The sequence below is a fragment of the Daphnia pulex genome, chromosome 9 (genome assembly GCF_021134715.1).
Source record: "Daphnia pulex isolate KAP4 chromosome 9, ASM2113471v1".
Lineage (NCBI taxonomy): Eukaryota > Metazoa > Arthropoda > Branchiopoda > Diplostraca > Daphniidae > Daphnia > Daphnia pulex.
The window spans coordinates 3,989,100-4,003,995 of record NC_060025.1 but is presented as its reverse complement, the minus strand read 5'-3'; the positions used below and the strand labels follow the sequence as shown (position 1 = coordinate 4,003,995).

The window sequence follows — 14,896 nt, the reverse complement described above, 5'->3', positions numbered from 1 at the left end:
ACGGCGGTGTATACTTGAATGTTGAAAAAAGGGTTGAATTATTTTAATATATTTTAGAGCTGTTAGGTTTGATGATAAGTGTATTGACTTGTTTTTTCTTACATTAAAGTCAATTCCTTAGACAACCCCAACCACATCGGTAATTAGAAGTTATTTTTTATCTGAAACACGCCCAACCATTTCGTACTCCATCCCATACTTCTTGCAAGACGGGGTCTGGTTTTGTAGCTTCCTTGATGTCCTCGGCCCTTTTGTTGTTCAAAAAACTATGGCTGTAACATTTTCTATGCTGGTAGCAGGTACACAGTCACTGTAGAATCCTCCTACGTAAAACGTGATAACGCATCCGCGTTCCTATGCTCAATAATTCAATCAATTGCGCAAGTTTAATCTTTGCTTAAAGCTGAATTCGGGCGGTCAACAGTGGAAGGTCTCTCCTTTTTTGTCCTTCCTATTTTGATGGTGACTGAGGGGACTTTTTACCTGAAAAGTATTCTGAATGCTACTGCAGTTTAACAGCATAAGTTCTTTTCTCGTGTATTTTTTTTTCCTTTTCTCCTCCTAAATACATTTTTCAAAAAAACAAATATTTTTGGAAACCAAAATTTATATCCACATGAAACACCTGTGGATGATAGGAGATTCGTTTGCAGAAGTATTTGGTTACATTTGAGTTATGAATATAAGAATGAGTTAGCTCGCTCCTACTACTCAGTATAAAATATAAACTATTTAATTGGTGATTTTCGAATTCTATTTTGTTTACCACTTCGGTGGAAATTAATTTTTGTTTTCATTAATAGTGAATTGCTTTATGGATGCAACGATTTCGAAGTTATTTTTACTTCTACTGTTACAGAAAGATTTAAGGTAATATTGTTTGTGTGTGTTTCATTCCATCCATTTCATTCCTTTGTTGTTTTATATAATCAGATAGTGACTCATAAAAGATTTCATGCTGTTGGTGAGTGTTCGAATATAGGAGCTGAAACCATTATCGAGAAAATTCATATTGCTGTTAATGCCAAATGCAATGAAGCTATTAATGAATGGGAGTAATTTTAATTGATTTTGTTTCGAAATTTTAAGCGTTTAATGGTTGTTTCTATGACTATTTCTCCTTTCTGGATAACAATAAAAAAAGAAAGCGTAGATTTAAATTTGGAATTTGAACATTATCTTTTGCTGGCGAGAATATATTTTGTCACAACTGGAAATTTTATTGGTTTCACTGTTTTTTAATGATACAATAACAAAAATAATTAGTAGGAGAGTACTTTTGTTTTTTTCCGGTTTTACTGTTTTTAAGAATTTGCTTTGAACTTTGTAAGTGTAATTTAAGTTGTCTCTACTTCATTTTATCGAATCGTATTGTTAAGGTGGTTAGTTGCTTGTTATTGGTTAAACCAACCAATATTTGTTTATCGTTGGTCACAATTTTAGAGAGATGGAAATAGTTTTATCCTGGGTAATCGTATCAATTAAGTTGCTTGACATTTTAGACGTATGGCAATGTATTCATAATGGATCGATGGCGTCTGAAGTAAAGCTTGGTTTTGTTACAATTCACTAGTTGTTAAAATAATCAATTTTCATTTAGGCTTAACATATCTGATACCACTGAAGATTATTCGTCATTGTAATGGGGTCAGCGTCCAAAGCGTATGTATCAACGACCGAGACCATTTCCCATTTCATGACTGTTGCATTGACTGATTCGATGCAAAATGAGACTTCACTTAAGTTTAGAAGTATCCCTTCCAATCATAATGTACAACCCGCTCTTCCATAATTTACAACCGGTCGATCACCGTTCTACGGTAAGTCCACTAACCAAAAATATATTGTTAGAGTAAGAGAGCTAACCTGGATTATATTGTTCATACACGACAAAGAACAGATACATAAACGGTACATTTGATTTAATATTTACGTGTAGATAACTCTTCGTGATATTCCGGGTTGCCCTCCGCCTTCCCTCTGGATACACGTCCGTCCTACTTCCTCGTCTCCACCTGACACTTCTTTTCTCTTCACTCCCCTCTCGTCTTCTTAACGTTTTTCTCTCCACGATTGAGTTGCGTAGCCTCCTTCGTCGGATCCATACATCCCAGGGTACCTTCCAATCGTCCTCTCTTCCCGGCGCGTAACAATATAATTCCAATCCTATCCTGCTTACGAGAATTCTATCCTTACCAGATCCTGTCCTCACTAGATCCTATCCTTACCAGATCCTATCCTTACCAGATCCTATCCTTTCCAGATCCTATCCTGCTTATAAAACGGTAAATTTAAGTACGGTAAGGCTGCTTTTGAACCATCTAAGAGAAATCCGGTTCTGGATTAGGCCCGTTCATGCCTAGATATAACATGGTCCTTCAACCTGGTTCACCGGACTAGATCGAATATTAACCAACACTTCTTGTTTCTCTTTCAGTGTCAGCTTCGAGTACTTCCCCACTGTCCAAACGCAACTACGTCCCCCCCCCAGAATGGGTTATTGAACCATTAAAGATTTTACGCAAATCTCGGTTGAGACCAAGAGAAGAAAATCGTTCAGAAATTTAATGTTCACCGAAGCAAGCAGAAAGTTTCTAAATAAGTTACACAAAATGAAGTCAAAGTTAAAAAAAATTCACCAATCTGGTCATTTGTTAATTTCTTATAATAAGTAATAAATATGTACTTTTACTTTTACCACAAAATTTTATTGTTTTCTACTCATAGTTTTCTTTTAATGCGCATCTTGACCGATGTTATCTGTTCAATTGGAACAACAACAAGAAGCTCTCATCTATTGGCCTTCATTGTAGACCAATGAAAATTATACCGGCCTTCATATTTAGTGAAACCATATTTCTATAGGTCTAAAAACATAAGAGTTTCTGCTGGCTTCCACAAGGAGCGCGGCGGAGAGTACATAAAAATGGCTACTAGGCAGCGAGGGAAAATGGATAAATGAGCCTCTCAGTAAATTGATGATATCTCACCCAATCAAATCCGGAAAGAAAATTCCTTTTGAATTTTGGTGGTTGGGATAGCGATGTACCTTTTTAGAAAATTAGTTTTTCCTATAGCTCCCCCGCTTTTCAGAAAAGCGGTGCGAAATTCCCCCCAATTTCTGATAAAATTAGAAAAACCCAAACTTTAAAGCTAAATATCTCCTAAACGGGTGGAAATTTTGTCTTTCTGCAAACACAGGCAAATCCGGCGTGCAAAGACTAACAGGAATATATATATTTTTTTTTATTTTAAGTCCTTTTCCGGATTTAGATATGAAAAGCCGTGCCATGATTTCGGTCTACTTGAGTCTAGGATTGATGGTTGAATAAATTTCTCTTTTCGGTGATTATAAATCTAATAAACAAACGATAAGATATCATATAGATATCTATCTAGCCTTCGGAAAGTATAAACATCCAAGTAATGAATTTCAATAAATTATTCACCAAATGAATCAAGACAGTAAGTATGATGCCTCTCCGTTGAAAATTGTCTTAGCTGTTAACTTTCTTTTATAATGTCTACTAGTGTAGGTACGTACAGTACCTACCCGAAGTTTGGGAACGCGCGCGCGTGAGAGAGAGAACCTTTTGGAGTTTGGCTTTTTTTCTCTGCGATCAGAAAAATACGATTTTTGTCGGATCGCGACGAAATTTTTTTTGGCCGTACCCATTATGAGTAGCATTAAGCTGTTGTAGCAGAGCTATAGGGCTCTTCGGGATCTGTTTTCTTTAGCCGTTTTATCTGGCAACGCAGCATGGCTCTAGACTTTTTTTGCGCAAGAACGGGGAGAAAAGGGAGAATGGGACGAATAGAAGAGGAAACGTGGGTCCCTTTGTTTCGTACGCCCTCTTCCCTCCCATTCGTCCCATTCTCCCTCTTCTCCCCGTTCTCGCGCTAAAAAAGTCTAGAGCCATGCTGCGTTGCCAGATAAAACGGCTAAAGAAAATAGATCCCGAAGAGCCCTATAGCTCTGCTACTGGTAGAGTGTTAACTAGTTATTATTCAATGATTAAATTTATAGGTATTAATATAATTTACTATAATGTCATCATAACGATGGAAATTTTATGGAGTAATTAATTCGATTACTATTTCAAGAAATGTTTGATTTTAATAAAATCACAGACTAAGAGGGTAAAGACTACGAACGGCTATAAACCCCTTGAAGCTATGCTCGTCCTCAAGCGTTTCACGATTTTCAGGCCCATTTCAGAAAATCTTGAAACGCTGTTTCCTGGGCCTGAAAATGGGCAAAAAGGGGGTTTAATAAAGGAATTTATAGATTGTGTCTAGAGATCACATATAAATTTAAAAAAATTCACACAACATGGGGGATACTAAGCTATATTTACACAAAAATTCACTATTGAAATGTTAATGGTTTACTTACAAATTTACGGTGTGTGAAGACTCATAACAGTAGGGAAAGAGGAAAAATAATGGCTTTGGTAGAGTGTGCTCGATGCGCCACCATACGGCATAGGACGAGCATAGCTTCAAGCATTCCTCTCAGCCCTATCCCCGATCGTAGTCTTTACCCTCTTAGTCTGTGATAAAATCAAAATCAAACATTTTTTTTTAATTTTAATAAAATCAAACATTTCTTATTCTTATCTTATTCTTATTATGTTTTATTTTAATAAAATCATGATTTTAATAAAATCAAACATTTCTTATTCTTATCTTATTCTTATTATGTTTTATTTTAATAAAATCATGATTTTAATAAAATCAAACATTTCTTAATAATATATTTGAAAATGTTGGATACTTGGATATTCCATGGACTACTTTAACTAAAGGACGGGACTCTTCGGCCTTTCCTATGTCGGGCATGTAAAAATTTTTCCGGGAGAATCGGAATCAAAATTTAAAAATATGTATTGTGTTACCTAATGTCCCTATACCTAAAATGTACGGTTATAGAGATATTGCAAATTACTTTACGGAAAATTGGAAAAAAGACAAAACACCTGTGCCATCTAGGAACCAAACCTCCTAAGCTCTTGGAAGTCTGCAAGCAGATGCCCATTCGTGCATACCAAGAGAAAGAGACACCACTCTCTTATCTCTATTGCTTTCACATAGCTGCCTAACTCTCTTTTACCTTGTGGCATATATTCTTGAGAGCTTAGGGTGCTTGGCTGCTAGATGGCACCGGTGTTTTGTCTTTTTAATTTTACCCCTACTCCTGAAAGTAAAATTAGAATACCTTATTAATTAGTTTTTTTACTAAGATTTATAAACACAGTTGGAATCAGCTAAAAAAACTGCATTTATTGATGTTTTCCATTAATTATCTCCTGAACAAACCCCACCCGACTAGCTTTAACACGGCGAGATAGGCGAAGAGTCCCGTCCTTTAGTTAAAGCATAGCCTACTTTATTATAGGAAGCCCAACGGTTTGGGCTTTTTTTGGAAGCCAATTTGGGTTCCCTTCCTCTTATTTGGCTCCGCCCTAAGTGGACCCACGGGAGCCAATTTATCGTCTAGTGGCGATATTTGAAAACACGGATTTGTTTACGTTTCTATCGATATGATTTCATTTGCGAAGGAATGGAATCAGATTGAAAGATGGAGGTGTTTGTGAGTTTGTTTTGTTTTGTTTTCACCCCGGTTCTGTAGCAAGTTCGTTTGAGAAGTAATCCCCATATTAGAAAGTAGGAGAGAGAGAAGTAGGAGGTGTCATTATTTCGCTCACCAGATGGCCCCCCTGGGTCCACTTGGAGGATGCTAAATCGGAGGAAAGGTGAGCAAAGTAGGCTTCACTTTTCCAACACGCGAGAGATATCCTTCCTTTGGGCTTCCTATAATAAAGTAGGCTATGGTTAAAGTAGTCCATGGATATTCACAGCAGAAGCAGACGACAAGAACACACGTGTTAGTGTAAACATTTTGTTGAAATTGTGTAGTTTCAAGTTTGTACAAGAATTGTGACGATTCCATAAAAAATAAACTGCAAAATGAGCCAGTCAAATCTAAACGATAAAACAACTCTTACTGGAAAGAGAAAATTGGAGGATATGAGCGAAAATTCTTCTAGTGATGAAGATGAAGAGAGCCTTTTTCTTCAACAAGGTTTGGTCATGTTGTTATATCATAAATTTTATTGTAGTAATTATTAATTTTTTGAGTAGCCAAAGAAGTGTTCTCTCAACAGAGGAAACCAGTCATTATTCCCCAATTTCCAGAAAATATGCCTGATAAAGTAAATTCTGATGAAGATGACGATGATGAAAACTTCACAGACGATGAAAGTCAATTGAGTAATGAGGAAACAAGTGAACAAGTTCAAGAAGAAGTTAGTGAAGAAGAACAAGAAGAAGAGATGGAGAAAATGGAAGAGAGCATTGAGCAACTTGCTGCTGGAAGAGAAGAGAAAGAAGATGCTGATATTATCATTGCAATCTGTAATGCTGCCAAACCGCAAGAGAAAATCAAACCTCCTGATTTAAGAAGCTCTGTGAATTGTATGGTGACGGACATAAGCTTTCATCCAAGCAAAGAACTCATTGCAATGTCTAACATTGAAGGAGAAATTACATGGTACATATTAAGCAACAACAAATTTATTGGTCTTTCAAATATTAAGTTTATTGCTTCACCACTGTCATGATTTTTTCCCCTTATTTTATAGCTATAAATATGGAAATGAAGAAAATGAATTGTTGCACACACTTAATCACCACAAGAAATCTTGCCGTGTGTTGTCATTTAATCATGATGGAGCTCTTCTGTTTTCTGCTTCCAAGGATAAAAGTGTTGTAATTACCGATACTGAAACTATGACAGTTACGCAATCTTTCCGCAAAGCTCATGAGTAATAATTTATTTATAATTCAACTTCCCAATTTAGTCTATTAATTTTTTTTTTTTTTTTTTTTTTTTTAGTTCTCCAATCTACAGCTTACTTTGTATGGATGCAAACATTTGGGCATCCGGGGATGATGATGGTGTAGTGAAAGGTATATTCTATTTGTTTCAGTTTGTAATAGATTGAATTAATGTGTTCAATTCGTGTCCCTCTTTGAAACTAAAGTGTGGGATAAGCGTCGCGCTATCCAGAAGCCTGTTGCAGAGTATAAAGAGATGGATGAATTCGTCAGTTCAATGATTACTGATTCAGGATCACGGCTCTTAGTATGTACTAGCGGAGAAGGAACTTTGACTGCATTTAATACAAGAGCCAAGAAAATGGAAGGGCAGGTAGATAAAAATAAAAATTATACATTTTCAGCTGATATGTAGTGTTTTTATTTTTATTTTTTTATTTTTTTTTAATTTTTAGTCTGAAGTCTACCCATCAGAAATGAACTGTGTGGGTCTCATTCGACAAGAAACAAAGGTCATTGCTGGCCTTGGTAACGGGAACATGTACATCTTTGATTGGAAAGCATTTGGATACCACAGTGACGCATTTGGGGATCATCCATCAGCGATCAACTGCATGATTCCCATCATGGACAACATCGTTATTACTGGTTGTGATGATGGGAAAATCCGTGCCATTAGTCTATTCCCACATAGGTTCTTGGGGGTAGTAGGTCACCACAAATTTCCTATTGAGCGTTTAGACATTTCAACGTGTGGTCACTACATAGCATCTACATCCCACGACGGACGCGTGCGGTTTTGGAATATTTCCTACTTTGAGGATCCCAATTTAAAGTTGATGGAGTCGACCACGAAGAAATCTGTCCGCAACAAAAAACGTTCGTTACGCAAAGAGAAATTAGGATTTCAGCTACCGTCTTCTAAGAGACGGAACAAAGGAGATTTTTTCGCGGGACTTGCCGAACCTGAGCCTGGACCTGCCGAAGCTGCCGAACCTGAAGCCGAATCTGATTCTGATGCAGCATCTGATTCTGACGCTGAATCTGCTTCTGAAGCAGAGTCGGAAGTAAGTTCAGACAATGATGAATAACCTACATTTTAACATCTTTACGTGAATGGTGTATTCAAGAAGTCGGGACTAATACAATCGCAACGGGCAACGTCTAACTGATCTAAGGCATATAGAAATTATGGTGAAAACATCGTTGCAATGAAGGTTTCTTTAAAGGATGTAAAGTGATTGGGAAATGATTTCATAATATTTCGTAACCTGAATGAAATTAGATAAGACAAAACAAGTAATGTATAGACGAATTAAAATGCTCAGTGCTGTTCTAGCGTCAAGTTTGCAATTATCCCAGAAGTGTTGGCTACATTCATGGACTGACGAAGTAGTTGGTCAGGTCGATAATAATGACCCTGATTCACTGCAAGAGAGTGATGTATGGGAGGCTGAAAACAACGCACATGCTCCACCGGTTGAGAATCTACATCACCCGAGCTCGTTTTTAAATATTTGTTTAGCGTAGCGAAGACTTGTGAATTCAAGACTTGAAAGCGGCGAATTCGATCAACCAATCGCTTTAGTTGAATACCCTTCACAGTTTCGTCTTTGTTATCGACGCGTTGTACGCGCAAAATATGATAACAGAAATCCAGTGCCTCGAATCTAACGACAGAACGGAAAATCAATTAGGCAGCCCTGTTTTAAAAATTATTTTTGAAAAAGTAAGATCAAAACCTTCGTTGTTGTCCAAGCAAGGCAATCATAGTGCATCCAGCCCAGTGAAGTCCTTCGCCGAAAAGCTGTTCAACGGTAAATTCGTTTTCGCCAACAGGAATGCAATACACAAACTGCAAAGCTGACCATAGTCGGTGAAATTCTGTACACTCGTCGACCGTTAGGACGCCATTGACAGGAACAGGACCCGTCCAAATTGGATCGTCTAAAAAGGTGCGGATGCGATTGAGCACCATTTCGAAGACAGAAAGACCACAGCAAAGACGTTCTCTGGTTAAAAGATCTCCCTCCCGTGCAATCAAGGTTTGCTTGGCGGTGCCCAGCTTTTCTATGTTGGCGACAATTTGCAATGCCGCATACTTGTTCTCCAGTTTTTTCTGCTTGGCTTCCAATTTTTCGCCCTCTTTAACGAACGGTCTGTACGTTTCAATCAAAACCATTAAACGAAAGGAATCGTTAGGGGGAGCTAAAGCTACTATAAATGATGGAAAGGAAAAATAATACATACCTTGGAAGAATATTTTGAAAAGGCGCTGCCTGAAGTAGATCGCAAACTTCCTCCTGTGACATTGCTTGTTCAATCAGAAGACAAAATATCAGCGCGTTCCCGAATTCTCGGAAATTATGAAATAATTCCGTCCTCGCATCAGGGTATTGAACAATGTCATTCAGTTGGGCCTGTAAAGATAAGAAAAAATACATAATTAATAATTGTTTCTCGGTTAGGAGAAGCTATTTAAATTCTACCTGATAATATCCTAAGACACCAGTTGATCCGTAATCGTAACGAGGCATTTTGCACTGTTTTGGCATCGCCTGCATTAGGGTTTTGGTGAATTGTAAAATGTTTCCCTGTACTAACGATTTGATTATCTTGAGGATCTCTTCCATGACTACGGCGATGCCCTGGTAACCCAGAAGATTTGAAATAGCCTTAAAATGTGGTGCACCCACAAATCCGGAATATTGATTGAAGATGTTTCCATTCGCGATGTTGAGCGCCTTACTGCCCCAAAGATAATGGTAAGGCGTTTGAGGTGGTTTATCTCGGTGAACAGGCTGACTGAAAAGTAGGTCTCGGCACTTGATGAAGCGCCCTGTTGCGGCATTATAGCAATAAGTGGGTAAGAAATCGTAGTTGAGTTCCCAGAAGACGTGTAGCGTCACTCGGCCATAGGGTGCCAGAACGTTATGATTGGCTTCTCTCCACATAGCGTCGAAATCATCCATCGCAAGGTTACTGCTCAACAATTTGTGAGTTAATCGGTTCACGTCTAGGAGACCGCTTAATTCCTGTCATTGAGACTGTGTTACATCCAATTGGACAAAGTTGCTCATTTTAATTACTTACTACTACACCGGTGATATCTCCACCTTCAAAACGTGCAACCGATAGCTCGAGTGCCTTAAGAAGTGCAGCGTTAACTCTTTGAGATATTAATCGATTTAAATCAATTGAACGTCCCAACAACTGAACGTGGCGTTGTTTCATCAGAGTTTCGTAACGATTGGCAGGAGGGTAGGTAAAGCGCGTACCTAATGCGGCACACTCAGCACGAAATCGTTTGTCCAGCATGATGCTAAGGATGTTAGGACGCACGTTATTAACGAAAAGTTAGCAATGTTTAGCAATCAATGTGCAATGCTTACCTGCCAGCAAGGTGTTTGTAGTAGGCGAAAATTTGTTCGCTCAGCTTATAGACGAACTGATCGAAACACAGATTGACTTCAGCTTCAACTTCGTCGTACAAAAACTGTTTGCGGAAAACGGTCAGCGCATAATGAGCCGAATCGTTATAGAGATCAAGGGGGAAAAGTACGCACCTGGTAAACACAAATCAAACATCAAACTTTAAATTTAACAGAAAAATCGCATTTAGAGTTTGAACTCACTCCATCATAGAAGGCTCCTTCGTACGCAAAATATGATCAGTCAGGATCCAGGGCATCGACATGTCGATAGGAAACTAAAAAGAAAGAGACGAAAAAACATGTAGTAAAATCATGTTGAAATTTTTTTTAATTTAACTACAAGACTACAAATTTAACTGTTAAATAACAAGCGATTTTGCGTACATGCAGGCCATGCTGGGACCTTAGTTTAATTCAAGCATATATCTACTCAAGTCAGAAGCATACGACATCATGCTGAGGAAGTTTCTCAACAAGGTGACAGCTTATACCTGAATCCTTTTCTCCAGTGTGACCACGTCTTTGCACTCCTCGTTGTGTTGATGTTTCACGCAACATTTCTGAATTTTCGACATGACAATGACCGATATTTAAAGCGAAGGAAAGAAAGACGCGACAGAGAAAAAGAATAATAAAATTTAGCACACGCCATACTACTTACAACCTCTTTCAGGTAAAGTAAAGTAGACTGGCAAGTGCTTGCATTGCCATTTTTCCATAAACCAAAGAGCCAAGCCTTTCCCAGCCACCGAATTTCGCACTGACAGAAATCCAGATCAGAAACAGCTTCATATTCTTACCTGAATCCTTTTGCCCATTGTCATCTCAAGATAAAATTCTCGATACCAAAGTTGTGAAAGGTCGCACGATTGTTGCAGTGTTTCTGCGAGAAAAGAAAAACAAATGTTAGGAAAAAGTATGTTCAGTAAAAATCGAAGGTTGAATATAAAATACCGTTGAAATTGAGCAAATAGTTCCAGAAAAAAGAATTTTTATGAAATTGGTCGATTGCCATAAGGTATGATCCATCAATGTCTTTACGTAGCGTTCGCTTTCCACCAGATTTGTCAGCTATTAACGACTCTAGCATAGTGCGAACCATGTAAAGTTGGGTCGAAGAAGGTCCTGTAAAATAAAGGCAGAATGTCCGTAAAGAAGAAGCGTCTTTTGTTTGATTTTTTGACATACCAACATTTCGTCGTGGAACTTGAATATCAAACCCATTATCAGGATCTTTTTTCCCTTTAGTAGCTGGGTCGTCCTGTGGCTCAGTGCCTCTAATCCAATCCGCACAGGTTTCTCGGACTGAGACGATAATGCTAAAACAACCTCAGTTACTAACAGTCCCAGTTTACACTGCAGATCTTTCAACTCTCTGTCTCTTACCTGCGAATTAAGTCTTTCTTATTTTTGATTGCCTTTCTTAGGGGCTCACGCAAACTAAGCTGAACAAAATCTTGTAATTCAGCGTAGACATGTCGACGTATAGCGTCCGCAAATACCGTTTCCATTCTGGCCATGAGAACTTGTAATCCCTTTATCATGGCAATGATTTCAATGAGAGCAAATTTCTCCTCTTCGGTGTAATTGTATCGGGTAGCCTATCCGTAAATGGGCTTATTTAAAAACAAATTCAATTTTAAATAACATGTTAACAAGCCTTACGCGTTCATATTCTTCTGCTTCTGCGGGGCAGTCTTTATTCTGGTGATGGTCTGTAGGATGCAGGAGTTTCCACTAATTACACAAATGAATTTCTTAGTTGAAATTAATTAAAAAAAAAAAAAATAACTACAAGTCTTACAGAATAAAGTTCAGTAACTATGCTGGTCCATTCAGACAGCAGCTGTAGCCCACGAAGAGCAAGCTCCATCATTTCTTTCATCTCCTCCGGGGAGCGCGTTTCTTTATAAGTAGTTGTGACCTGTTTTACAAAAATTATTTTTAAGACCATTACGCATTATTTCCTCTATGACATTAGTTTACTTCGTTGCTATAGCGTGCCAGTTCGCTCGTAAATTTAACGTGATCTTCACGGATTTGTGGCAAATGAACCATTAAATCAGCCTGAGGTGAAGGTAGAGTTGCACCACACAAGGGCCATCGTGAAGCATCGTAGGTTTTTGACCGCTTGATATAATTAAATGGAGCAATTTGCATGTCACCAAACAGAGGGACAACCTCCAGATTCTGTAAAAATAAACAAAAGGTTTAATAATAGTCTATGAAATAAAATCAAAAGAGCCAACAAACTTTAAAAATTTTGTCGATTTTGTCGAGTCTAATTCGCTTTTTGTGATCTAGTTTGGAAATGTTTATCTGACATATTTCAGAATCCATGAGAAACAATCCAAAACCGAGAACTTTGACCAGCATATGTTTTTCTTCCGGAAGAAGGTACATGCGAGTTTCCAGCATATGAACGGCCAAGTTGATTACATCGGCAAGCAACTCCTCATAACTAAATGAAGCATTTTTAAAAATGTTATTAATTAGTCGTTATCAGTTTCATAAAAATAAAGCCGCATTACGATGGAATTTTTTCGAGAGCTTCTTTAAGTGAATCGCGAATTTTGTTTTGGGTAGCTAGAAACATCGACAGATTTTGGGATTCTTGTAACGCTTGCTGATCTGTCATCACCTTAAGGAACTGGGCAGCTCTAATAGAATACATCAATAGGTATCTTTATTTATTTTTTAATGGTGGAGAGAATAATATTTGACTTACCTGCGGTATGCAGAGTAATCGTTTTTTACACTAGACTTCATGTTTTTCAATTCATCCAGAACAGCAAACATATTAATGAATTTTCCCAGAGTGAGAAGATAAGCTTCAGAAACAAAATCTTTACGCTTTTCCGTATGGGAAAGTCGTTTCACTTCTGCACTGAAGCGCTCGATTGCTTTTCTCTGAAATTAAGTAATTCAACCTTTGTCAGTTAACTGAAAAAACATACAAACAATTTAAATTCATTGAGTATATTATACTTACTTGAAAATACATGAAATTTAACAGCTTGTTGACTTCTGGAGCCAGGACCTGAACTGTTTTTTCGTATATCTCAACTCTGTTGGGTTGTTCATTTGACTTAGGCTGCGGAATTGCTCTTGAACAGCATCTCCAAGTGTACAGCATTACAGCATGCTCTTGACCTTCTTGAAGCATATCATTCTAAAACAAAGTATTACAAAATTAATATTTGAAACACAAAGTTTAGTCATTCTCATTGTAGCTATTGCTTACCAGGCTTGCGTGAACAGTTGCCTCTTCTATGTATTTCGCAACTCCTGTTACAAAGGCAGTTCGATCTTCAAAATTGGTATCAAAGTTTGCTTGATAAATAACTGAACAAGCCTGAGCTTCGATACATGGTTGTTGATCTGGAAGTGGCAATTCATCTAGCACTTCAACGTTAGATAACGCATCGGCGAGTGTAACTTTCTCGGTAGCCATGTTGTAGCATAACCCAAGTCACTGATTGAATAGATTTTGAAATTAAGTAATAAGCAGACGTTGTTTACTTTAATGGCAATCAACCAACGCTTGTGTTATTACCCAGAAACGGATGTCATCAACAACAATGCACTGAAAAGTCAAACTCAACAAACTTGGCAGACGCCCTTATTTTTGGTCCAATCTTTTGCTTGAAATGTTTCAAAATTCTAACGCTAGATGCTTTGTGGCGTTGCAATCTTCACCAGTGACCAGTGAACGGAAACGCATGAAAACTTTTCCTGCGTTCTGAAAAACGGAACCCCCCAAGTGGTGAGGAACGGATTCGTTTCCGTTCACTGAGGTACGAAGGCGATAGCATGTGCTAAGCACAGTGCTACCCTTTATAATATGCATCTTTTCTTCTTCTCTGTTTCACCGATAGTTTTTTTTTTAATAATCATTTGATATTATTTTTCCACTTGTAAAACATTTTGGTCATAAAATGGAAAAATAAATAAATAAATAGAAAGATAAACATCAAACTGTTGTTGCTGCTATGGCATCGGGGATGGATAACCTTGGTTAGCTGAAAAGGGAAGAGTCATACCTTGAATACTAATTACTAATCGTCAACATCAATGCCGTCTATCCACATCCCATTTTTCTTTCTACTCTCTCCTTTATACGTTATAATAATAATACAATAAGTAAATTTATTTATATTTATTCATTCGACTCCTCTACTGTGCTCCTCATTCTTTTGTTTTCTTTTTTATTTTAGTGGTTTTTAGAGAACCCCATCTCACGTGTTGATTCTTCGACAGAAAGACTAACCAAATTCGTCCTCTCCTCGCACATACCAAATAATCGAAATCTGAATTCAGGGAATTAACTACAAGTTTTTTTGTTTTGTTTTTTTTTAATTCAAGTCGGATTGAGGCATCTCGGACTTTCTGCCAATTTTGCTTTCCTTCTTCCTTGATTGTTGTCTTGTTCGTGAGTGTAAATTAATTTCAACAAATAGAGGGTTGAGTAAATGGACTCTATAACCTTTCCGTCCATGATAAACCCAGCAGCTTATTTACGTATGAGAAACTAGATTCGACTACATCAATTTTATTTATTTACAATTATTTTTTGATGTAATTAAAAAAAAACGAAATAAGATAAGAGAATAAGAAGAATA

The 14,896-nt window shown here is 37.5% G+C and overlaps 2 protein-coding genes across 5 annotated transcripts; one reads left to right on the top strand and one right to left on the bottom strand.

The window, feature by feature from the left end:
• Positions 1 to 5,395: 5,395 nt before the first annotated feature.
• On the top strand, positions 5,396 to 8,008 carry LOC124203279 (WD repeat-containing protein 55 homolog). The gene is made up of 6 exons (XM_046599998.1): positions 5,396 to 6,085; positions 6,145 to 6,553; positions 6,645 to 6,827; positions 6,899 to 6,972; positions 7,047 to 7,213; positions 7,296 to 8,008. The coding sequence occupies exons 1-6, from the start codon at positions 5,971 to 5,973 to the stop codon at positions 7,929 to 7,931; spliced, it is 1,584 nt and encodes a 527-aa protein (XP_046455954.1). The 5' UTR covers positions 5,396 to 5,970; the 3' UTR covers positions 7,932 to 8,008.
• Positions 7,948 to 13,942, bottom strand: LOC124203278 (cytoplasmic FMR1-interacting protein-like). Of its 4 annotated transcripts, none has more exons than XM_046599994.1 (21): positions 13,831 to 13,942; positions 13,519 to 13,749; positions 13,267 to 13,446; positions 13,003 to 13,184; positions 12,806 to 12,934; positions 12,528 to 12,735; positions 12,261 to 12,464; positions 12,079 to 12,198; positions 11,940 to 12,011; positions 11,661 to 11,875; positions 11,463 to 11,593; positions 11,229 to 11,399; positions 11,075 to 11,157; positions 10,766 to 10,834; positions 10,476 to 10,549; positions 10,233 to 10,406; positions 9,934 to 10,162; positions 9,330 to 9,875; positions 9,091 to 9,260; positions 8,583 to 8,999; positions 7,948 to 8,510 (listed from the first exon to the last, which is right to left on the bottom strand). In XM_046599994.1, exons 2-21 carry the CDS (start codon positions 13,726 to 13,728, stop codon positions 8,165 to 8,167), a joined length of 3,930 nt encoding a protein of 1,309 aa, XP_046455950.1. In that variant the 5' UTR covers positions 13,729 to 13,749; positions 13,831 to 13,942; the 3' UTR covers positions 7,948 to 8,164. The 4 variants fall into 4 exon arrangements, with proteins under 4 accessions (XP_046455950.1, XP_046455951.1, XP_046455953.1 ...); XM_046599995.1 differs by having other exon boundaries at positions 13,519 to 13,753; positions 13,831 to 13,901; XM_046599997.1 differs by lacking the exon at positions 10,766 to 10,834.
• Between the last annotated feature and the right edge of the window lie 954 nt (positions 13,943 to 14,896).

Excerpts from the sequence above, each read along its gene's own strand:
- LOC124203279 (XM_046599998.1), top strand. The coding sequence starts at position 5,971 with ATGAGCCAGTCAAATCTAAACGATAAAACAACTCTTACTGGAAAGAGA. Across the intron at positions 6,554-6,644 it reads ATTGAAGGAGAAATTACATG|CTATAAATATGGAAATGAAG; the intron begins GTACATATTAAG and ends CTTATTTTATAG. Across the intron at positions 6,973-7,046 it reads TGATGATGGTGTAGTGAAAG|TGTGGGATAAGCGTCGCGCT; the intron begins GTATATTCTATT and ends TTGAAACTAAAG.
- LOC124203278 (XM_046599994.1), bottom strand. The coding sequence starts at position 13,728 with ATGGCTACCGAGAAAGTTACACTCGCCGATGCGTTATCTAACGTTGAA. Across the intron at positions 11,594-11,660 it reads AAGAAAGACTTAATTCGCAG|CATTATCGTCTCAGTCCGAG; the intron begins GTAAGAGACAGA and ends AGGTTGTTTTAG. Across the intron at positions 11,400-11,462 it reads AGTTCCACGACGAAATGTTG|GACCTTCTTCGACCCAACTT; the intron begins GTATGTCAAAAA and ends TTTATTTTACAG.